Source organism: Podarcis melisellensis (assembly GCF_964234715.1).
Source record: "Podarcis melisellensis genome assembly, chromosome: 2".
Classification (NCBI taxonomy): Eukaryota; Metazoa; Chordata; class Lepidosauria; order Squamata; family Lacertidae; genus Podarcis; species Podarcis melisellensis.
In genome coordinates this window covers 82,631,585-82,656,735 of record NC_138529.1, presented here as the reverse complement: position 1 = coordinate 82,656,735, position 25,151 = coordinate 82,631,585, and the positions used below count along the sequence as shown (strand labels likewise).

The window sequence follows — 25,151 nt, the reverse complement described above, 5'->3', positions numbered from 1 at the left end:
AGCGTGTATCTGAAGAAGTGTGCATGCACACGAAAGCTCATACCAAGAACTAACTTAGTTGGTCTTTAAGGTGCTACTGGAAGGAATTTTTTTTGTTTTGACTATGGCAGACCAACACGGCTACCTATCTGTAACTGGAATTAGGGGGGAAAGCACTGGTTGTCATCTGTGCTTCACTAGCTGTACCAAACAGTATACCTGGGAGCACAGGAAGTCTTCAAGATGAGGAACATGTGGTTAGATACTGGAGATATATATATATATATATATATATATATATATATATATATATATTCCATGTTTATGCAGCACATCCTCAAATCTGAGATGGGAGGGGAGAGAGATCACAAATGCTAGGTGCCTGAGCAGGAGAGCCGATGCACCCACCTCCATTTTTTGTTAGAAGCCCTCAGGAGTCCCTGGGCTAGGAGAAGCAGGAAGACCCTTCCCATGGTGAAATCAGGTGGGTTTGGGTTGGTGCAGAAGGAGGAGGCTAGCTATCTGTGTTTTGTTTCCTTTGGTTGGAAATCCAGTTGGTAGTTAGTGCCTCTGAGAGTCTGTTATGTGCCGGTGCTCAGGGCCCAGCCCTCCCCCCACGACGAGGAGGTACAGTTTGTGAAATACACTGAGCTTGCGGTTGACCAGAGTCTGAGGCCGGAATTCATGCACTGCTCTGTATCCTGATGTGGTAAGAAAGCTCAGGCCCATATGCAGGAGGCTGAGGTGGGGGAATAACCAAGGCTGTGAGAGGCAGCAAAGAGGCTGAGAAAGGCCTCTGCCAAGGAACCCGAGGGGAGGCTTTTGCTCTGAGGGCCTCCGAAGCTCCGGAAGGAGCGACCTGACCCTAACGGAACTGTGATAAAAATGAACGTGACACTGGAACCAGAAAGATTAATGTCCAAATTGTCAACAAAGGAGAGAGTGGTGGTGGGGTGTGTGGGTGTGGAGGGGATGTCACAAAATGAAGGAAACAAAGGAGTGGTGGGATTCAAACAGACACTTGGAGAAGGATGTGAAGCGTCCAACGGAGACCACAGATCTAACTCCACAGTATCCCTGGGCTCCGTCAGTTGCCTGAAGGAAGAGTGTGGAACAATCTGGAATCTCCTCAGGGAGATTTGCTTCACCCACCCTCCTTGCCTGCTAAATATCTGCTTCTGTGCGTTTTTGATCTCCTGGCTACCAGATCAATCTCACTCAAGTCTCTCCACGGGTTTTCTCATCTGTAATCCCACCAAATGCTGGTGTTTCAGTGATACATCTCAGCAACTGCCGTCGCCACCCCCCCACTGCTCTTGTTCTGAGCTTTGTGATAGCCTCTCTTGCCAATTTTCTGGTTGTACCTCTTCCATGATACTGGCTGAGAAGTTTTCCACCCACATAAGACCATCCAGGCCTCAGCAGCCTCTCTTCTGATTAAGAAAAGATTTAATAAGAACGCTGCTCCCATGATGTCATGGTCTATTATTTACATGTATTTGTCACCGATTAGCCTAGTCCCATACAGCAGTGATCAAATAATACAATAAATATCAAATCAGATAAAACAGCAGCAGCATAGGCACGCACAAGCAAGCAAACAAAGAAAGGAAAACAATGTAGGTGAGAGAGGCCAAGGACAGTAAGGGCAAAGGAGACGGGGAAACACAAATCGCAGAAGTGGGAGGCCTCCAGGCAAACAAAGGGCACTACGCAGTGTTACAGCAGCATAAAAATAAAGCATGTGTTCAAAGCCTGCAGGAAATTAGGCCAAAAGTGAGGTGCTTTTCAAGCTTCACAGAAATGAGTATGAAATAAGAAGAGGAGAGCTGTTTCAACTCATAAGGCAGGCCTAATGTCATGGCAGCCTTCACTAACTTGCTACCCTCCAGATGTTTTGAGACTACAACTCCCATCAGCCATGGGGCCTGGAGGGTGCTAGGTTGGTGAAATATCCAGCAACTGCATCATTCAAGTGTTCACACAACCAGTGGAAGCATCAATTGCCAGTGGGCTTTCACACTGAACAGCATTTGCATCTAATGCATTGGTTACATATAGCCTTTGTTGTTGTTGTTGTTGTTCCATGTTCCAAAGCTGCATCCTATATCCACACTTGTTGAGTGGTTCTGGAATAAGCAGCAGTCCTTGGATAACAGTTAGGTTTCATCCTCCTCCCTTTAAAAAAAAAGTAGGAGCACTCGTGCCCTTTTTTATCTGCATGTACTTGCCTGGAAGATTATTTTGTCTCTAAACTCTCCCTCCTCCTAGTTCAGGGCACACAAGTACAGTTCTAGTACCAGCTTAGTCTGATGATCCAGTGCAGGATCAAGGAGAGACCAGATTTACAACTGGCTGCCATGCTAAGTCTGTCATCACATTTCCTTGGCCAGCTGTTATCTAGAAACTGCCTTTTCCAGAGCTGAAGATGGTGCGACATTTACGAACACGGCTCTGTTATTTCCAACGTCTGATATTCAGAGAAACACTGCTTCTGACCATGGAGGCTCCACTGAATTGTCCGATTCCCTTTCGAAGCCGCCTAAGCCATTGGCCATCACCACCACGGCAAGGTGTTCTGCAAGTTAATAATGGGGTGGGTGAACAAACACTTTCTATTCTCAGCTTTCAGCCAATCCATTCTAGTGAGCCAGCCACTCACGTTTGTTGCAGTAGTTTGAATCACTTGCACGTTCACACTTTTACTCCAGTGAACCAGACAACTGGTTCGCGTGAAACAGACAACTCTGTGCAGCTCTGCCTTTCCCACCGACTGTCTTAGACGGCCATCTAGTGGCTGCCAGGCCTCACGGCAAAAGCTAGCCTTCTTATGAGAGTGAAATCGCAGAAACAGGACAGTGAAGCAGAATTTACCATACTTTTCGGACCATAACACGCAGTTTTTTGCTCCTAGAAAGTAAGGGAAAATGCCTGTGCGTGTTAAGGAGCGAATGCACAGATCGGAGCCATGGCTGCCGTCAGTCAAGCAAAGCGGGAGCTGCTTGCACACTCTACGAGGCTCTCGCTTTGCTTGCTTTAAAGCGACCTGGAGCCGGGGAGGAGGGAGGGAAGGACAGCCATGGCAGCAAAGCGGGCAGCAGCCGCTTACACGGGAGGAGGGACAGACGCTAGCAAAGGTCCGTGAGCTCTCTAAACAGAGCAATGAGGCTGCAGAGGGACGGCAGGAAAGATAAAATTTAAGCAACCAGCAGCAAAATAAAACCAACCTCAAGCTCTGAGCCATGCAGTGAAAACCAGGAAGTTAAAGAAAAAAGGCTGGGGATGAGGGAGAGGGGAAAACTTCGCAAATCCCCGCGTCTCAGCTGATCCGCTGGGAGGGAGCAGCTTGTTTTCAGGCAGGATAGATTCGAGCATTGTCTGGGTCCTAGTGCCCCTACCACTTTTTTGTGCTCCATTCTATTGCTGCTGGTGGCTGCTTATCACTCAGGCTGCAAGGAGGAGCACTTTTACACAGCTAATGGTGAATCCCCTGCAATCCAAGTCCTCCTCACTTGCTCAAATCTATTCTGCCTCAAAACAAGGAGCGGAAGGAAAAGGCTGCAAACTGTTAAATGGAAAAAAACCCAGGCACAGGGCAAGTAGCTTAAGTATACCTTTAAAGCAACAGTGCTCTTTCCCTCCCTCCTCCCGCTCAGCTCACCGAAAAGCTCCTTCTCCACGCGTGCTCCCTTGAGTGCTTTTCCTTCCCTCCCCACTTAAAACGTGGTTACAAAGCAAGGATCCACATGGATCCTCAGGATTTTTGCATTGGGCTACCCCAAACTCACCATCAGATCACATGTCTGTGGCCACAGCATGAACCATAAAAATCATGCACCCACTGTTTCGTTCAGAATATTTTTTTCTTGTTTTCCTCCTCTAAAAACTACGTGCGTGTTATGGTCAGATGCGTGTTATAGAGCGAAAAATACGGTACTTAATACAAAGCATCTGCCCATAAGGCATATTCGGGAGGGGGGAGGAGGAAGGAGGAAGGAGGAAGCAGGGTATTCATTAGGATCGATTCTATGCATTTTTAAAAGGCAGACCAGATGATTCCTTTCCCCAGATTCAGCCCGTACATGTGAGGTAGCCAAGAGAACACCTGTCTCCCATTCCCACCTGATATGCTTGTGCCACTTCCAATGTGCCTCAATGCAAGGGACGTAGCATTGGAATGCAGCCTACATGCATAAAATCCAACTGAAACAGGACCAAACTGCAGAGCCAATTACTGGATTTAATAGGAAGCTGACATACCAAGCATGGGCATAACCAGTATTTTTTTGGAGGGGGGGCAGGCCTTTGGGGGGGCAGAACCTCAGTTATCTATGTATTTGTTATTGATTTTTATTGATAGGGGGACAGCTGCCCCTTCCTGTCCCCCCAACTACACCCATGATACCAAAGCACACCATTGATCTACCTTCTTCAGCATTGCCTACCCTGACAAATATATAAAAGGATGTTACATAGAGGAGGGAGAAAGGTTGTTTTCTGCTGCTCCAGAGAAGCGGACACGGAGCAATGGATCCAAACTACAAGAAAGAAGATTCCACCTAAACATTAGGAAGAACTTCCTGACAGTAAGAGCTGTTCGACAGTGGAATTTGCTGCCAAGGAGTGTGGTGGAGTCTCCTTCTTTGGAGGTCTTTAAGCAGAGGCTTGGCAGCCATATGTCAGGAGTGCTCTGATGGTGTTTCCTGCTTGACAGGGGGTTGGACTCGATGGCCCTTGTGGTCTCCTTCAACTCTATGATTCTATGATTCTATGACTGGCACCAGCTCTCCCTAGCTGGAGATGCCAGGGGGTGAACTTGGGGGCTTCTGTGTGCAAAGCAGATGCTCCACCATTGAGCTGCAGGCCTTGCGTTGACCCCGCAAGCAACTGCCCTGCACACAACCATCTTTTACACATATACGCTGTATTGTAATGCCGCAGCCCCACGTGGGCAGCAAGACACATTGGGAGTAGGGCAGACACACCAACCTGGTGGGAAATGGCAGGCACACTTTGGGGCGAGCTGTTATCCTTAAAGAACAGAGAGTTTATTGTAACATGAGATTTCGTAGGCTGGAGCCTAGTTCGCCAGATGCAACAAACGAAGCATCAGCAACTGTTCTGATAATTATCCAGATGCGAGGATCTGTGTGATACCTAAGTTCAAACCACAATCCAAGGGAGAAGCTATACAGAAAACTCGTTCACTGAGTCAAAACAGAAACATCCACACATCAGAGGGAGGTATTTGTAGGCTTGGTGTGGAAGCGTAGATGTGCAAAAGCGCATGCACACACAGATTTTAGGAGAAAGGATAATCCCTAATGCTGTGGGGGGCATAAGAACATAAGAAAAGCCCTGCTAGATCAGGCCAGAGGCATGTCTATTTCAACATCCATTTCTTAGAGTGACAAACCAGCTGCCTATGGGAAGCCTGCAAGGGGGACCTTAGAGCAGCAACCCTCTCCCTGCCTGTGAGTCCCAGAAAATGAGATTAAGAGGCATTTGGGGCAGGGGGACAACCCAAAAACACCCCAATAAGGACAGTGGGCATGGAATGTTAACTGACATGGGGTAGGAAAGAGAGGGATGGAGTATCCATGAAAAGAGCATGGCTGGCCAAAAGGAAACTCAGTGGCAGAACATCTGCCTCGCATGTAGAAGGTCAGATTCAACCCCTTTCATTTTCAGGTAGGGCTAGGAATGTACTCTGTCCGAAACCCTGAAGAGCCACTGCCAGTGTAGACAGTACTGACCAATGGCAACTTCCTATGTTCCTGAAGTCCTCCATGCCATAACATTTTGTTGCAGCTCCCCCTTGTGAAGTCATTACAAGGGATGGGTGGATCTATCAGTGTCTCTTTCTCCAGTTCAGTTCTCCACAGCTCCATATCAGTTTGTGATTTTTTTAATATAAAAAGTCTTCCCAAAAATTCAGCAACATCTTAGTGCGAATTCATAACCCTTTTCACATTTATATACGGTTTTGATTCATAGATGCACTTTTGAAAAGCAATTTTCACTGAAAAGTACATCTGTGTAATTATCACTCCATTATTATATGCATCTTTATGCACACTTTGTCCAATCCATGCAATACATGGCCGGAAGGCCACATTGCAACATTCACAGCAGTGCAAATGTCTAAGGATGGTGCTGCCTTTTGGCTCTTGTATTGTTTTGGAATGCATGAATTAGGTAGGTTCACTTCTCGGTGCAATCTGAACCAAATTTCTCTCCATCCCTAGTTATGACTATAGAGATGGTGAAATGCAGTGGCCGTGATGTAGTAAGCATTCTACAGAACCCTGAAGGGTTTAGAACGTAGGCTGGAAACGCAAGTCAGAGCTGCCGAGCTAAAGGAAAGAGTTCACTGAAGGTGTAATAGCAATGGGGGCAGGTGAAGGCTCACTGCAAGAGGCTGTTGGTACTTTTGAGAGTGTATTTAACACATCCTGGCTATGATTCTTCTTTCCTTCACAATGAGGCTCTGTAAGAACACGCTGTATAGAAACATTTACTGTATTTGCAAATTGGGGGTGTCAGAATATGTTTCTTGTAACACGAAACATTGTAAATTTCATTTTGGCTCCATCACCCAGGGCTGCATGTAAGCCAGAAGTCCCAGCGAGACACCCAGGATAATTAACATCTTCTAGTGCTTTGTTTCTCCTGTTATTGGGTTGGTTTCTTTTCCTTCCATGAAGATAGTTCCTAGAGAATACGTTTTTGTTTGCTTATTTAAATACTGATAAACTGCACTTCCATAAAAAATAGCATGCAGACTAAAAATGCAGATATGTTAAGACATATTTGTAGTTTGTAGTTAGTTTGTTTTTAGTTGTTAGCTTATTAATGTTAATTTTTTGTGGATTATGAGTGCTTTGTGAATTTTATAACATGACTTTTCTTGTGGTTGTGCTGTTTAAACTCTTTTTAAATATTTTTTTCAAAAAAACCAGTGTTTTATAGAAGGTGGTTGTTTTATTAAGGATTTGTCATTGTTTTACTGATGATTTGTTAATTATTTTATATCATTTATGTTGTAATTCATGAGCTACTGTGTTATTTATTTTATGTAAGCAGCTTTGTGACTCACGTGAATGAAAAGTGGCATAGAAATACGATAAAGGAAAGGAAATCTCTTAGGGGTGGGGGAGAAATTTGAGTCAGTTCACATTTAAAGGCAATTTCACTAAATCCACACTTTCTGAAATGATACATGAACCAAAAGGCAGCCACCCTTCGAAATCTCCACTTCTCCAAAGTTTGTGATGCAGTCCTCCAGCCATGTTATGTGTACAAAAATGCACAGGCTAGGGTGAAAAAATACTTTAGTGAAAGTAGCATACAAAAATGCATTACAGTCAGGAAAATTGCTTTGCAACCAACTATTGGTTGGGCAAAACTGCATTTTAAAAATGTGTATATTATGAAAAATTCACACTAAAATGCTGATAACATTCCTTCCTTCCTTTTTTAATGCAAGCTAAAATGTGGCAAACTATGCTGGCTTCCCCACTGCCTCACTCAGTGAGATGTTTCTGCTAGTTTGCAGCTTTTCCAGAACTCTCCATCAAGGATCTGAGGACAAAGCAGGCAAGGGAGAAACAAAGTACAAAAATTCGGTTTGATGCTGTAGCTATGAGGGCAGCATTGGAACCCAGTCATTCTTCTCTTTGCTCCAAGACAAAAGTTTGTGGATCCAAAGTTAGATGGTAAGCAAAGCAGGGTGAGAAGAGACAGAGAGGGGGGGGGGAGCTGGCTTGTTGGTATTAAGCTATGAAGCTTCTCCTAGTTCTATGTAGCCCGGAAGTTTCAGGTTACAATAAAGGATGCTAGAATGAAGTAATGTACAATGGTTGCTTTCCCATTATTGAAAGTATAAAATGTATCAGTTTTCTAGATATGTCTCCAGCCTTGAAAGGTTGACAAAGGTTCCTTGTTGTGGAGAAATAACTATTTCTGTTTCTGAAGGTGACAGAAATGTGGGAGTCGGCAGGTTTGGGCAATTAAGAGCTCTGCCTTTACCATTTTCAGAGTGAGATATTTGTGGGGCATCTAAGGGGAAACAAACATGAGAAAAAAGGGTTTGAGATGGTGTTTTGCAAAGAAGGTGAGACGTCAGGACTGGGGATGGAAGAGAATTTTCATTCAGTATGCATGTAAAGCGGAATCTATCAAATCCACACTTTTTAAGACAATATGCAAACCAAAATACAGCTATCCTTGTGAATTTTGTGTTGCTGTTCACCAGACCATGCATGTATTGGGAGAAAGTGTGCCTAAAATGAATATACTAGTGAAAATAACGTACAAAATTGCATTGTATTAGTGGAAATTCCTGGGGGGGGAGGACTTTAGTCAAAATTGCATATAAAAATGTACTTATTGGGATAAATTTGCACTAAAACGCTGCTGACTTTTTCATGCGGATTTTTTTTTTTAATGCCAAATTGCTGCAAAATGTGATGAACTGAATTTAAGATTGGGGAAAAGAGAAACTAAGAGAATTGAAACTGGCAGATCCTTCCATTACTAGTCAGGATACTGAATTTAGTTTTGGGACTCACCTCTGGAAAAAAACAAAAGCTGAAGCCTGCTTAATGTCAGTGGGAGATAGAGAAAGAAAGAAAGAAAGAAAGAAAGAAAGAAAGAAAGAAAGAAAGAAAGAAAGAAAGAAAGAAAGAAAGAAAGAAAGAAAGAAAGAATAACAAAAGTCCAAGAAAGAGAAGAGCCCAAGGAAGATTGAATAATTTAGGGGAGATGCAGTGCTCCAGGCCTCTGTCCAGGCCATATCTTTTCCCAAGCCACACCCTCTCTCCCTAGGCCACGCCCCTCATCAGCCCTGCCATGCACTCTCACTGACTAAGTGGAATGTGGCCTTCGATTCTGATAATGCCTCTTGCTTGCTTGCCTGGATGGAGGAGATGGAAGGGTGAAAGAGAGTGTAGTTACCGTACAAAAGTAAAATTTACATTCTGTGTTCCCCCACTTTTGCCTCTGGCCCCGCTAACCACTGGCATGTGGCGCCCTCAAGGTTGCCCAAGGAAATGAAGTCCTTGCACTGAAAAAAAATTTCCCAACCTTGGATTAGTAGTATATATATGGCAGGTCAAGACTGAAGGTCTTTTAAAAATTTAGAAAGGCTCAAAGTGGGTTTAGATGAATTAAAGAGATGAGGGTTGGTTGACAAGAAGCAAAAGTGGGAATCCCTTGAGCAAGAGGAGTAGAGGAACAAGGAAATATGGGGTGGGCCATAGCTCACTGTAGGACGCCTGTTTTGCATGCAGAATGTCCTGGGTTCAATCCCTGGCATCTCCAGCTAAAAGGATCTCAGATAGTAGGTGATGCCTGAGACCATGGAAAGCCAGACCATTTAGACAATACTGTGGTGGGTGGACAAAATGTTTGACCTGCTATAATGCAGCTTCCCATTAGCTGGGAAGGGATGAATGTGTGAAATGGAGATTCGTAGAACATTTAGGTTGCTTCTCATTGTAACCATTCCACTTTGGCGTTCTTGTGACAGTTGAGGAATATGTGGATAAGAGACAGGTGTCCTCCCTATGCATCCCTGACTGAAATAAACCCTCCTGGATCCAGGTTTCACCTTTAAAGTCCCCATGTCCAATGGGGCTTGCTCCCAAGGTACATGTGCATAGAACTGCAGAGCTGGTTCACCGGCTGAGATAATGGGGAAAGACCCTTCGGCTTCTTTCACCACAGACGCCTGACTGTGGTGAGAAGGAACAAGTGGGCGCTTGTAGTTTTAGGGCTCTCTGAAATCAGAGCAGGAATAGGAGCAGGGTTCAGATGCTAAGCTTTGAATTTCTTCACTGTTGTGGACTTCCTAGGCCTGGGGCATACACTAACATGTTTATCTCTGATGAAAATAAGGACATCAGGTGCCTTATTATTATTAATACCCTGTCCAAAAACATAATTAAACATTTAAAAAACAGGGCTGCCTTCAGATGTCTTCTAAAGGTTGCATAGTTACTTATGTCCTTGGCTCAGGAGTTGCATAACTCCATACCCTCCTACATTTCTCCAGTGAAAATAGGAATGTCCTAGGAAAAGTGGCACATTCCAGGATCAAATCAGATACCAGGACGGATTCTGTAAATCTGTGACTGTCCCTGGAGAATAGGAACACTTGGGGGGGTCTTCTGGGGTTGCCAGTGTGGCACAGAACCCTTTCCTGGTGCCTTTCAAGAGGGTCTCCTCCTCTGAAATTTGACTTGAAAGAAGCATTCTATTGTAGTCAGCAGAATAAACCATGTGGTGTGCTTGGTTGTTGTGATGTGTGTGCTCACAACAGTGTCTCCAGTTTGTGAATGTGCCCACAGGCCGAGAAAGGTTGACAACTGTTGGCCTAGCCTAGCAACTCTTTGTTTACGTGAATGTTACTTATTCTGTTCAAATGATGATGATTCTGACTTCTGATTGCCTCCTGATCAGGAAGATCGGGATACATGACCGATCCCACACTCTCTCTCTCTGCATTTAATGCAGGGCTCTTTAGAAAAGTAATTTGGTTAAAATTAAAGCATGTTTATTCTATCATTCACATTCTCAAACTGAGACCATGGCTCTGTATACAGTGCCTACAGCCCAGCTAATGTTAAAGGTAAAGGTAAAGGTACCCCTGCCCGTACGGGCCAGTCTTGACAGACTCTGGGGTTGTGCGCCCATCTCACTTAAGAGGCCAGGGGTCAGCGCTGTCCGGAGACACTTCCGGGTCACGTGGCCAGCGTGACATCGCTGCTCTGGCGAGCCAGAGCCGCACACGGAAACGCCGTTTACCTTCCCGCTGGTAAGCGGTCCCTATGTATCTACTTGCACCCGGAGGTGCTTTCGAACTGCTAGGTTGGCAGGCGCTGGGACCGAGCAGCGGGAGCGCACCCCGCAGCAGGGATTCGAACCGCCGACCTTTCGATCGGCAAGTCCTAGGCACTGAGGCTTTAACCCACAGCGCCACCTGCGTCCCTCAGCTAATGTTAGTTGTGGCATAATGTTGCACTGAAATCTAGGAGGCAGCCCCACTATGGATAATTTAAAGCCAGTTGCTTGCAGTGAAAGTGGGGCTTGCCAAACTTTAACTGTAGAACTACTAGGCTACTTTTCTGTGAAAATTCAGAATCAATTTGCTTTGTCATATTATGAATATTCACCTTCAACCTAGATGTGGGCATTTCTTTATAATTTCATTGGAATACATTATTTTACCCAGACACTCCCAGCCCTTTCTTCTAGGCAGTTCTGGACCCTTAGTGATCTTTAAAAAGAAAGCAAAGAATATATGTGCCATTTTGTGTGTTTTGTACTTCTAGTTAACATTCCTAATGCAAAATTAGCCATTAAAGAAGTTGTAAATTATGCGGCCATTTTCTAAAATGACTTTAAAGAAAGTTATCTTTAAAAATGATATAAAAGAAACAATCCTGAAATGGGGTATGTGTTCTTTTTAGTTGTACATGTTTTAATGGAAACGTTTTTGACATGATTAGCACCAGTTAAAGGTATCTCTGAAAAAACTGACTTCCTGTGTTTTCTTAGTGATTTGTATCTATCTACCCTGTCATATAGAGCAGTGATTGACAATATGATACTGTCCAGAAGTTGTTCAGTTACAACTCCCATTATCCCGGATTGTTGGTCATGTATGCTCATGTCAGTTGTAGTCCAACAACATCTGGAGGGGACCATATTGGCACCCCCTGACACAGAGTTTCAGGCTTACAGAATAGAGGACAAATACTTCTGGTGGAAATGGATGAAAATGCATACAGACACTTAGGAATCCTGGATGACATTCTGACGAAATGGTTTATTCAAGGTAAGTGCCTTAAAGCAACACTACAGCAAGATGCCTGCCTTCAACCTTTTTAGGGAACAGTCCTTCTCAGTGTTTTAGACACTCTCCCCACTCCATAAAAGTGAATACAATGTTCATCACAGTGCTTTGATCTGAAGGTTGGAATAACCATTGCAATGGCTCCATCCATCACAATAGTGCTCTGCCATCATCATGATATTTTGGATTCTACACCACCTTAACATTTTTTTAAAAAGTGGAAACCATTCAGAGATCCTATCATCTATCTCTCTCTCTCTCTCTCTCATCTATCTATCTATCATCAATGTTCCTCCTCCACACAGATATGTGGGCAACATAGGGGCATCCCCCTGAGTTCTGCTGGCACATATTTGGTTGGTGCTTTCGTTCAAGGCTCTGATGCACATTGGAGCTTGGTCTTCAGAAATAAGTGGAGGCGGGTGGGTGAACTCAAGGGATTGCAATTTTGCTTTGATGATCTGTTTCCTCAAAGTTTCACTTGGACAGACTTTTGTAGTGGGATGAAGGCCTCTCGGAAGGCTACGCATGCATGCAGCTGCTTAGGAGCATATCCTGGGCATGTGGAGAAGAGGCTACATGATGCTCCTGGCTTCTTTGCACATGGCTGTCACTATGCACATAAGGATAAGGATTATGGGCTGGGATAATGAGGGTAATTCTTACTATTCCAGCTACACAAAGTGCCTTCCTATGGCCCCAATGGTTTGCTGGTTGAGCCACACAAAATGGCCCTCGGGGAATGGTTCTGAGTGGTTTCTGCTGCCCCTGGCAGGGAGGCTGGTGTGTCTGCCTCTCTCTGAACAGACAGTGGCAGAGATCCAGAGAGCCTTCACTTCAGAGCCATTGTAAGGTTTCCTGTCTGACGTCCTGACAGAAGCAGTGGGTCCCCAACCGCTGCTAACTCTTCGGCTTCCGGCTGGGGCTCCTGCCTGAACCCCCCCTGTGCTATCAGCTCCACACCAGATGCTTCTCAGGATACTGTGGTAAAACTGTGCAAGGCGAGAGCGGCAATTTGGGGTTTTTTCCTATGTCAGCCTCGAAGACAAATTGGACGGCGGGGTGGGGAGAGAGAGAGAAAAAAAAGATGTCCTGCCTTGTCACTGCCCATTATTCACTCTTGTTTTTCTATTGTATGTGCAGGAAAGAAGCAACGAGTCCCCCAGGCGGCTTTATGTCAAGGGCTGAAATTTGGGAGAAATCTGATCAAGTTGGCTAAGAGGGGGCTAGATGTTTTCCCAACTTGGTATGACCATATTGGATCATTTGTGTGTCCCCCTAGTGGTAAAACTGAAGCCACTACACCTTGTGAATATCAACATTTTTGAAGAACAAGCCAAAACCTTTGTAATGAAACTAGACCCCCAAAAAGAGAGTAATTTTTAAGCCCCCCAGCATAATGACTGGATTAGATCCTTTTCCTTAAGCAATGAATAAGAAGCTGCAGCTTGGGTCTTCCCTCTCCCCTTCTTTGATCTGTTCTGTGGACTTTTCGTCTAGCCTAGAATTGAACCTTTCTGGGTGAATGTATTATTGTCTAAATAAAAATAAAAAGATTGTTGCTTGTAAATCGTAAAGCAGCCTTTGGCATACGTTTGCATGAGTTGCATAGTACCTCCTATACCCTTTCCCTTTCCTTAGGTTCTTCTTCCTAACTAGATGATGGACTATCCCCAAGATGTCCCTGCTCTCTCACTGCCATACCTGTTTGGATTAAAACAGAGGTGGCTGGCAAGGGGCACTTCCCAATGCCATTGCACTCTGACAACAATCAGCTCCAGCCCACACCGCCAAGGGTCAGGGCTGATAGGCAGCTGTAGGCTGTGCACAAGTTGCTAGCTTAAAACACAGCTGAGTTGCTCTACTCAATTCGGATCAAAGCTGGTTTGGGGGAAAAACATATCAATGCACCAAACTTCATAAGAAACAACAGGATAGATACAGAATAGAAACGGATAGTGGCAAATGTGGTGTATACACCCAGAGGCGGGAGCACACTGGATGTGGAATATATGTGCACACAGCAGACCTCTTGCTGCCGTCTCTGCTCATTTCCTTCCTTTCTGAGGCCTGTGTCTTACTGCAATGGGAAGACCAGGTACTTCATCATTTTAATGGTTCCCAGGAAAATGCACACTTTTCCCAACCGCACATGGTTGCGGGAAATGGACACGTGAAATGGTATTCAGTGTTGGGAGCGTGATAGAGAAACTGGCGTTGTTGTAAAAGCCAGACTGTACATGAGAGCTGGATGGAAGAATAAAGCATGATAATCAATCATTATAATTCAATCCATTCCTTTTTTGAAACGGGGAAAGGGCCGTGGCTCAGTGACAGAGGACGTGCTTTGTCTGCAGAAGGTCCCAGCCTCAATCTCCAGGTAGACCTGGGAATTTCCCTGTCTCAAAACCCTGGACAGCCACTGCCAGGGTGTTTAGACAACACAGAGCTAAGTGGGCCAAATGGTCCATGAGGACCATGTTCCAATCTCTGTACATTAAACAGCTTGTTGAAGATAAACTGGGTGAACAGTGCGGCATTCTGACCACTAGATGGCGGAGAACTGCTTCTCTTCACTAGTTTGGCAGCTAGAAAGCAAACCCCCAAAGGTGATGCTGTTTGCAGCCTTGTGGGTGTCCTGGCTCCCACTCTCGGACACAGTACTTGGACTCTCAGCTCGAGGAAACCTGAAAGCTTTATTCAAGAAGTCAGGACATAGACTGTACATTAGCTCAGAGCACGGATTATGTGATTCACAAGCCTAAAAGTAGGGTTGCAGGGGATATACAGAATACTGCTGTCTAAATACTGCAGCCCGGGTGGAAATTGGAAAATCTGGACATATGGCAGCCCATGCCAGCAGTGCCGTTTTTGCCGATTTTCCATAAAAATAGCTCAAAAAAATGGTGATTTTGTCAATGAAAGCTCCACAACTTTGCCCAAAAAACTCAACAACTTTTCTGTCCAGATTTTTACTGTTTGAAATATGGCAACTGTACAGAGCTCTTAAGGTACACAACTAAGAAGATACTAAGACTACATCCCAACACCTGGTATGTTCTTCCTGCTCCGTTTTTAAAGAGTGGGGTGGACCAGTCATTTGCTTAATTCTTTTAGACACCATCAGAGTTTTAAAGCTGTTATCCTATATAACCTCTTACCTGGGGATAAGCTCCATTGAATGGGGATTTCTTCTAAGTAGAGATGTAAAGGATTTCAGTAAAACCTAATTAAAATGAGAAACAGTATCCTACTTTTGTTTAGTGTCCTCAGATTCATAGTCGTCCACTTAAGGGGAGGCGTTAAGAGACATCAACCAAGAAGAAGGGCCACTCATTGCCTTGTAAGTTCCAAGAGTAGACTATATCACTGATAATTGTATGAGAGGGTATCAGAAAGCAGTAGCTTACTTTCTTTGGAGATGGGTTGCTTGGAACTGCTTCCCAGAACCCCTGCACATTGGTGAGGACGATGATGGTTTTTATTTTTTGTACCCCACACATCTGACTGGGTTTGTCCAACAAAGTATAAAGGAACACAACAAAACACCAAATAGTGAAAGCTTCCCAGAACAGGGCTGCCTTCAGATGTCTGCAAAAATTCGTATGATTGTTTAGCTCCTTGACATCTGAAGGGTGTTCCACAGAGAGGGTGCCACTACCAAGAAGGCCCTCTGCCTGCTTCCCTGCAACTTTGCTTCTCGCAATGAGGAAACTGCCAGAAGGCCCTCGGAGCTGGACCTCAGTGACGGGGCTGAACGATGAGGGTGGAGACCGAGTGGGGCCTTTACACTTTAACAAACCACAGCACCCAAAGTTCTTTGGAGAAAAGCCATGACTGTTTAAAGTGGTATCAAAGCGCTCTAAAGATCTGAGGCCTTAGAGATCTGAGGTCCAGGCTGCTCCCAAAGGAGGGAGAGTTGGTCAGTGCAACTGCGGAAAGCTGGGGAGTGATGAAGTGAGCCTGTCAAGTCTGGCATGGGAGGGCTGTGCACATGACGCCTTCTGGCCTTGGAGCGTGAAGAGGCCTGTGAGCACATGCCTTGCTTAATGGGCGGTGGGTGGGTGGCCACGCCGTGCCAAAGGCCAGCAAGCACTGCGAGAGATTACCGCTCCTTTCACTCAGCTCCCTCGCTAGCATTTGGGCGATTTCCTCGTGCCTTTAATGTCAAGGCAAATTACAGGCCTTTCAAGTCAAAGCCCTCTTGCTGGAGAGCAAAGCTCACTCAAGCCAGACGCTAATCGCTGCCTCCCACAAGGGGCCTCGCTTTAATTGCCCATGACATGCTAATCTGCTGGACAGTCTCAAATGCTCCTTTATCTGTGTGCTACTCGCCCTTCCCTCCTCCTTTCCCTCACAGCTCCCCAATCTCCACACTTTTTCTTCGGCCAGGCAGTTTGCCCCGACCCAGCCTGGGAGTGGCCTTCCCGGCCTAGAGAGGCAGCTCGCCTGCGGAGACAGAAGCAGCTCTGTTGCAGTAGCTTGCAGCCTGTGCCTTCTTGCATGTCGCGTGTGCCTTTCCCACCCTCTCAGGAGACATTAAGGAGAGAAATGAAACTCTTCCCCTGCTTTTGTTGCCTGGGCTTCCTCTTTATGGTTCTGCGAGAGTCAGGAAGCCTGAACTCAGACAGCCCCGAGTGCAGCCAAAGAGATGACAACCCAGCATGCGCAGGGTCCCTGGTGGCCATGCCTCTCCCTTCTCCGGAAGGTGGCTGTGATGGGTTGGGGAGCTGCAGGCTGCACGTCCTGGGGCCTGAGGAGCCAGCAGTACCTGAGGAGGTGCAGGATGTCCCTGCTGGTGAGCAGCAGATGGAGTTCAAGCAGATCCTGAAGCACACTGGAGAGCTCAACAAACAAAGCTCTTCCAGGACCAGGACCCTGATGGACCGACTCAGCTTGGTGGAAGCCAGAGTGGTTTCCATGGCATCGGGCCTACAGAAGTTGCAGGAGGAGAGCCGGCTTAATCTGCACCGCTTAGAGGAGCAGCTCAGCTCCTTGGTGGCTCTGCTGCTGGGGATCCTCTCTGGCTGCAAGCTGCCTTGCAGCGAATCAGTCCTGAAGGCATCCATTCTTGGTGAGTACAGCAGGGGGTTATCCACTTCCCCTTCTGCCTGACTGTGAAGAGAGAGATTCTTCTCTCTCTTCACAAACAACAAAGTCCAGTTTGGGGTGGGGTATGATCTGAAGGCTTGCTGAAGCTAAGCAGATCTGTCTGGCAAGTGCCTGGAGGGGAGATCTCCTGGGAATCCTATGTATTCCCATAGTCCCACCCTGACACCGAGATCCAGCTCCAAGGACCTTCTGGTAGTTCCCTCATTGTGAGAGGTGAGGTTACGGGGAACCAGGCAGAGGGCCTTTTCGGTAGTGGTGCCCACCCTGTGGAACACGCTCCCAGCAGATGTCAAACATATAAACAGCTGTGTGATTTTTAAAAGACATCAGGGAAGTTTTTAGTGTGTGGTGTTGTATTGCGTTTTTACTATTATTTATTGGGAGAAAGGAAGGATAGCTCAGTCGGTAGAGCACAAGACTCCTAATCTCAGGGTTGTGGATTTGAGCACCACATTGGACAAAAGATTCCTGCATTTCAGGGGGTTGGACTAGATGATCCTTGTGGTCCCTTCCAACTCTACAATTGTATGAAGTTCTAAATAAAGCCTTGTTAATAGTTCACAGCAGTCTGCTGGGATACAGCCCCCTACACAGAGCTTGGAGTGCTGAGCAGGGAGGGAAGGAGGCCAGGCCCCGTCAAGGCAGTCCTCTTGCCTTGCTTTGGTCATGCTGCACCTGGAGTTCAGGTAGGCAAAAAGAGACAGGGTTCCTTGCGCAAATCTTATGATGTGGCTGGACCATGTCGGGTCTTTACTGAGCATTCATTCTGAATGCTCATTCTGTTTATGAGGCGGTTATTAAGACAATGAACATTTATTCTTCATCTTGATTTGCTTCCAGGGTTCAAGGAGGTAGCCGTGTTGGTCTGCCATAGTCAAAATAAATTAAAACAATTATTTTAAAAGATAGTTAAAAAGGCTCTTCTTAAAAAGCATGCACACACAAGAAAGCTTATACCTAAAACTGCTCAGTTGGTCTCTAAGGTGCTACATTGTAAGTTTTTAATTCTTTTGGAAGGATTCTTTTAAAGACTTTCTTAGATCATATAACTTTTTTGAAGATTTGATTCTTTTAAGGGAATTTTTAGGCTTTTAAGAAGAGTCTTTTTAACTATCTTTTAAAAAAAATTGTTTTAATTTATTTTGCTTCCAGGGTGTTTTCCTGTGGCTCCTTTGTTCCACCCTAGGTCATATTCCTATATAAGCCCATGCTGAAGTCTCACAAGGTCAACTTAGCACACATACCAAGTGAGCTGAGCTTGGCATTGTCATGAACCTACATCCTGGCCAGAATAAACCATGGAGAAAATTCCAGTGCTGCTTTGCACCAAAGCAGTCACCTAACCAGCTCTACACTGCTGAATCAAAGTCACCATGCTCTCAAGTGGTCCTGTGAATGTGTCTTGTCTCCCACTTTGGTTCAACGAGGACAGGCAAAGCCTTCAAAACCTCTGACTCCTCATTCCGCCTCTGCCTGGCTTTTTCCTCCACCATTTTTCATTATTTCCTTCCCCCTCCCCACTTCTTCTGCTTGAGATGTTCCACTCGTTTTCTCTTTTGATGTCTGACATCTCAACAGTCCGTGTCCCGCCAGGAATTTCCGGACAGATGGATGCTGTATTGATGAGCAATATGTTTGAAGAGTTTGCGGCTGACATTTATGGCTATCAGGCTGACCGATGATGCAATTCTTTCTGTTGGACACAATCCCCCCACTGTTCATCATTTCCTTCAGATAGTGCCCTCTCCCACTCCACATCCTCCCTGATTATACCAGAGCAAGAGAAGAACAAGAGGGGCAGTGATGCAAAGACGCTGTTATGGGAGCAGACGGCACAATGCCTGCCCAAGTTATTTTGCTGCCAGAAGCAGAGTCAAAAAGGCAGAGCTAGTGGTAGAATCATAGAATCATAGAGTTGGAAGAGACCACAAGGGCCATCGAGTCCAACCCCCTGCCAAGCAGGAAACACCATCAGAGCACTCCTGACATATGGTTGTCAAGCCTCTGCTTAAAGACCTCCAAAGAAGGAGACTCCACCACACTCCTTGGCAGCAAATTCCGTAGCACCAGATGCTGTGAAATCAGGGCATCTCATCGCCTGCACACAGGGAACTCTGTGGCTCCTGGATCTATCTAATGGCAGGGGAGGAGACCTGATGAAATCTTAGGGAAGGCTGCTGATGGCAAAAAATATCCACTTCCCAGCCTTAGATGCCTAGGGCTTACATTTGGGTCCTCAGATGTGAAATGCACGAACGTGTTTTTCAATGTTTCCCACTTTAAACTACTGTAGACCTCCAGGTGTTATTGGATTTTAACTCTCACCATTCCTGGGCATTGGCCAAGGTGGCTGGGGCTGATAGAAGTTGGAATCCAAGAAAGCCACAGGTTCCCCATCCCTGTCTCATATCCAGGTCTTTATTGAGCATGCTTTGTGGGGTGGTTAACTATGACATTTGTGAGCACTGGGCCTGCTTTCATCTTGATTTGTTTGTGGGGTGTTTCCTGTTAGGTGTTTGTTCATCCCATATTTTTCAATGCACTTCCCTGCCTCTTTTCAAACTGCTATAAGTCTGGTTCTTTTTTTAAAAAAGCAGATTTGTTGCCCTAAGGTGACAGAGCCCTTTAGTTCACCTTAACTGTGCAAACCTCAGGTTCTGGTATGTGCTTGAATCCATCCCACAAAATAATGGGAGTCCCAAGGCACCCTAAGAGAAACAAAAACAAGAATGGTGTGTGTTGCAGGGGGCCATGCGCCAATGACACTCACAGAAAAAAAAAGGATCTGAATGTTCCACTTGGGATGTAGAGCCCCCTTGTGTAGAAGCCCCCTTAATGCCTGGGGGGGAGTTATCCAAACACTTAGCAAATCTGTATAATAACACTGCATTGAACTAGCTCAGTCACAGACTATTGAGAATAGAGTGGGCAGTGGCTTTTCCCAAGAGCTTTGCAGCAATCTCACTCACAGACTCCAAATTATCTCCCAGATATAGGGAAAGAGCACAAGATTGAGGAGACACCAGCACTTACAGGTTAGTATAAATCTATTATGTAACTTAGACTACAATCGTATGAAACCTGAGAGGGCGACCAGGTCCCCTCTCTCCATCATGGTCCATAATCTTGTGTCCCTGATGGTGTTGGGACTCCATCATCAGTAGGACCACAAAGGGTGTGTGTCAGAGTAGTGTGTACCCCAAAGGAGTGTGACAGCAAGGCTTAGGTCCGAAAGATCTGAATCCTTCCTGGTACCCTAGATAGACGCCAAAACTTTGAATAAATTTACTCCAGCCCAAGAACTGGTGTAAATTGATCCCATTTATTGAGAGAGAAATACAATTTAAAAAAATAAACTGACCTTTTTTAAGAAAAGAAAAAGGCAAAGGGATGCCCTCACACCCTGCTGGGATATGGCAAAATGGCCTTTAGATATTCCTCACCACCTCCGGTGCCTTTAGTATTTATATAGCCACTCAATAAACATTCCCTGAGTGGCTTACAAACAAATAAAATATATAATAATTAATTTTTAATATTTAACAACAAAGACAGATTAGATCTAGATCTAGATCTAGATCTCTTTCTTTGCAACAGAGGCAGCATAAACATAAACAACTTGCAACCCAAATTAAACTATGCTAGACAACAACAGCTCAAGATTAATTAAATCTGCAATGTCTCTCATTCCTTAAGATGATGCTTAGATGATGCTTTTTATATAACACCATCAATATACATGGTGCTTTAGTGCAGAAGGTTAAAATTTAAAAGGAAGCCAAAACAAGGAGAAAATATGGGCTTTGGGGGAAGCCAGGAAAGGGCTTCGCACTTCAAATTGGTCAAGTCACAGGAGGAAAATGATGCCTTACACACATGGATCTCCAGGTGTGCAAATGCAACTCCCCACCTCTGCCTAGGACCCACCTATTGTACATTATGTTTGAAGGCAGTCTGAGTGTGTGAAGCCCAATACACATTGGCCAGAACAACATGATAATTTCTTAACTCTTTGGGGAGACCTCCCTTGATTGCCATATCCAATAGCAGGTTGAAGCAGGCAGCAGTGCCCCAAGATTGCTCTGGAGGTGCAATCCTGCTTGCCAACCAAACATTTAAGTCTACTCTCATAGATGTATGTCTTGCCCCTGCCTTCATATTGCAGGATATTCTTTGTCCCCTTTTTAGCATAAGTGTAACAGTTTCTAGGTGCCATATCACAGAAAGATCCCTGCAAGACAGGTCATATGTCCAGGGCCTGTTGTTTCCATTGCCAGGCCCCTGTGGTTTATTACATCTTTCTGTGCCTTCCAGATGGACCTATGGTCCAATTCAGTCTAAGTCAGCTTTCTATGTTCCTATATACTTTCAGTGGAACCCTCTGAAAAATCTGAGCACACGTATCCTCGGGATTGTGCAGAGATCCATAAACAGGGCATCCGAGACAATGGGATATACACCATTCAACCCATTCCCCTCCGTCAACACTTTGAGGTAAGGTAGGTAGGTTTGAGGTATCTTATCTAATGGAGTAAATAAGATATGCATGCAGCCAACTGGGTCTCCGTTTGGCCAAAGGTAGCACAATTGCAATATGAATTCAGCTCCTTGCTCCACTGGTTTGTGTTACTGCATGTAAAAGTTGTATCCATACATAAACTTTGCACTGGTTTGCTCCTAAAGTGGGCATTCTCTATTCATCCTCCTCTGCATTGCTATTGCAGATGATACCCAGCTCTACCTCTCTTTTAAATCAGAACCAGTGAGGGCAGTGAAGGTCCTGTGTGAGTGTCTGGAGGCGGTTGGAGGATGGATGGCGGCTAACAGATTGAGGTTGAATCCTCACAAGACAGAAGTACTGTTTCTGGGGGACAGGAGACGGGCAGGTGTGGAGGATTCCCTGGTCCTGAATGGGGTAACTGTGCCCCTGAAGGACCAGGTGCACAGCCTGGGAGTCATTTTGGACTCACAGCTGTCCATGGAGGCACAGGTCAAATCTGTGTCCAGGGCAGCTGTTTACCAGCTCCATCTGGTACGTAGGCTGAGACCCTATCTGCCTGCGGACTGTCTCGCCAGAGTGGTGCATGCTCTGGTTATCTCCCGCTTGGACTACTGCAATGCACTCTACGTGGGGCTACCTTTGAAGGTGACTCGGAAACTACAACTAATCCAGAATGCGGCAGCTAGACTGGTGACTGGGAGCGGCCGCCGAGACCATATAACACCGGTCTTGAAAGACCTACATTGGCTCCCAGTATGTTTCCGAGCACAATTCAAAGTGTTGGTGCTGACCTTTAAAGCCCTAAACGGCCTCGGTCCAGTATACCTGAAGGAGCGTCTCCACCCCCATCATTCTGCCCGGACGCTGAGGTCCAGCGCCGAGGGCCTTCTGGCGGTTCCCTCATTGCGAGAAGCAAAGCTACAGGGAACCAGGCAGAGGGCCTTCTCGGTAGTGGCGCCCACCCTGTGGAACGCCCTTCCAGCAGATGTCAAAACGATAAACAACTACCTGACATTCAGAAGACATCTTAAGGCAGCCCTGTTCAGGGAAGTTTTTAACGTGTGATTTTACTGTATTTTTGGTTTTTATGGAAGCCGCCCAGAGTGGCTGGGGAGGCCCAGCCAGATGGGCGGGGTATAAATAATAAATTATTATTATTATTATTATTATTATTATTATTATTATTATTATTATGAATGATAATCTGCTATGCAATCCTGTGTATTCTTACTCAGAAGTAAGTCCCACTCACTCACTGTAGATTGCTTCCCTTGTTAAGATCATACAGCTTTTACTTTGCATTAATGAATCTGGAGTAAATATCCTGCCTTGCCATCATTGATGCAGATTAGAACCTTCATACACCTGCTCATCAAAATATATTGAAAGGGTGGTACAGTGGTACCTCGGTTCTCGAACGTAATCCGTTCTGGAAGACCGTTCAAGTTCCAAAATGTTCAAGAACTGAAAACTCAATACAGAAGCCTCAATTCAATTGAGAAAATTGAAAAACACACAGCGGAAGCCATTTGACTTCCGAGGCACATTTGAAAATGGAAGCATTTACTTCGGGGGTTTTCGGCATTTGTCAATGGAGACATTCGAGAACCAATGTACCACTGTAGTAGGTAAGAATTATCCTTTTTAACATTGCATTTATGGCCCTCTCTCCCCATGAGCAAAGTGTGTCCCCAAGTTCCTTTTAGACTAGGACTTTGCAAAGTACCCTATCAAGAAAAAAAAAACTGGTTAGATATGTTCCCCATGGCAAGAAAGATTATGTGCAGCCACTGAAAATTCAAAAACCTAATGCTAAGTGTGTGGTTCTTAAAACAGGAACATCCACTACTCAGTTGATTAATTAGCAAAATAAATACATGCCCAGATGGGACACTCTTGCAATAATGCTGCACAGAACAGACACCACAGAATCAAAAATAATTAGATCTAAACTGCTGAAAATAAAATTTCCAAAATGGCGCATGAACAGGCAGGCGGTGAGTTTCTGCCACTTACCATTAATCATATCTGCATGGTTTTCAAAGGTTATTTAGTGAGAGTGATGAGAATTCACTTCTGGAGCTCCTTAGCCCTGTTCCCCACTGATGAAAATAGTTCCTTAGAGCAGCCAAAGACCATTAAACCTGATTAAGCACTTGATATTGCCTGCGGAGTGGAAAATTTCCTAGGAGAGCATGATGTCACAGCCTGATTCCGTGGGCTGGAGCAAGGGCTCTTTTTCAGGCGCTCCAGTGCTTCTGCCGATTAACCTTCGTCTTGTGTATTGCCAGGCTTACTGCGACATGGTCACAGATGGTGGCGGGTGGACCGTGTTCCAGCGCCGGCAGGATGGCTCTGTGGATTTCAACCGCACTTGGCAGGAGTACAGGCAGGGATTTGGGAGCCTGCAAGGGGAGCACTGGCTGGGCAATGAGCACCTCCACAGCTTAACCCGCCTGGGCCAGCATGTCGTGCGCATAGAGTTGGAGGACTGGCATGGCGTCAAGCGCCATGCTGTTTACCGCAAATTCAAAGTGGCCAGCGAGGCCCACAAGTATCGCCTGACAGCCCGGGAGTATCAAGGCAGTGCAGGCAACGCCCTGAGCTACAGCCGCAACTACAACCACGATCACAAGTGCTTCACAACTTGGGACAGCGACAACGACAACTACCCCATGGGCAACTGTGGTGCGTACTATGGGGCCGGCTGGTGGTTCGACTCCTGCCTGGCAGCCAACCTCAATGGGAAGTACCACCATGGACGCTACACGGGGGTGACCAGCGGCATCTACTGGGGAACATGGTACATTCTGGTTGACAAAAGGACCAATCAGAAGTACTCCTTCAAGAAAGCAGAGATGAAAACAAGGCCCGTCGGCTTTTAAGAGGAGCCTACAACCAGAATGCCTGGTGCATGTGGACTTGCGGCAGGGAGACTTTACAGAGATAAATTAAAAGAAAATAACCTGCTACTGAGATTTGACTTGGGAAAAACAAGTTCAAAACAGGACAAAGTCCTACTTTGTGGTGGAGAATCTTAATACACTGAAAACAAAGGATAAATAGAAGCAGAGTCACCAAGTTGCCCACATGTCTTGTAACAATCACAAATGCCCGATTCTACATTCAACTTCAGTCACTGCCCTTCCTTTCCCATCTCATGATCCTGGGCAGCGTGTTGAGTTATATCTGCCATTCTTCCTACTCCACAGTGAAATTCATGTTTGGGTCAGAAAACATCCACGAGGGAACTTGTTTTGCAAGTGGCTACAAACTTCCTTTTGTAGCTTGGACACACATCACATTTGCCTCACCCTGTTTCATGGCTTGCTCTTTAGGCTTACGGTGGGCTTGTGAGCAAGTTATCTGGAGAGGAATCATATAAAGGGAACAGGTCTTAATAATGTATCCAAAGTATTCTACTTCAGCTCAACCCCTCATTCAGATTTCTACAGAAAGGACTGAAAGCCTTGTTGAATTATCTGGACCTTTCCAATGCTCTATTTCTAAAGAGGTAGCCAGGGCTACTTAGCCAGAAGTTAATGGGGATGCACTAAATTGCAGGAAACCAGAAGCAGCAATCTGAATTATATAGTGACTTCCAGACGATTAATATGCTTTTCCTGAGCACTAGCAAGCAGTTAAAAGTTGCTCTTGTATTTTCTGCCCAAGGTTGTCAGATCCAGGCCAAGCAGGTAC

At 45.5% G+C, this 25,151-nt stretch overlaps 1 protein-coding gene and 1 long non-coding RNA gene across 3 annotated transcripts; both read left to right on the top strand.

The window, feature by feature from the left end:
- The first annotated feature begins 480 nt into the window (after positions 1–480).
- Positions 481–13,416, top strand: LOC309363970. The gene is made up of 3 exons (XR_014165681.1): positions 481–688; positions 7,531–7,697; positions 12,983–13,416. It is a non-coding gene; the product is annotated as an uncharacterized lncRNA (long non-coding RNA).
- Positions 13,417–16,046: 2,630 nt separating this feature from the next.
- On the top strand, positions 16,047–24,935 carry LOC309363947 (fibroleukin-like). 2 transcript variants are annotated; one of them, XM_081900477.1, is made up of 4 exons: positions 16,047–16,913; positions 19,942–19,986; positions 21,324–21,445; positions 23,744–24,935. In XM_081900477.1, exons 1-4 carry the CDS (start codon positions 16,148–16,150, stop codon positions 24,335–24,337), a joined length of 1,527 nt encoding a protein of 508 aa, XP_081756603.1. In that variant the 5' UTR covers positions 16,047–16,147; the 3' UTR covers positions 24,338–24,935. The 2 variants fall into 2 exon arrangements, with proteins under 2 accessions (XP_081756603.1, XP_081756604.1); XM_081900478.1 differs by lacking the exon at positions 19,942–19,986.
- The last annotated feature ends 216 nt before the right edge of the window (positions 24,936–25,151 follow it).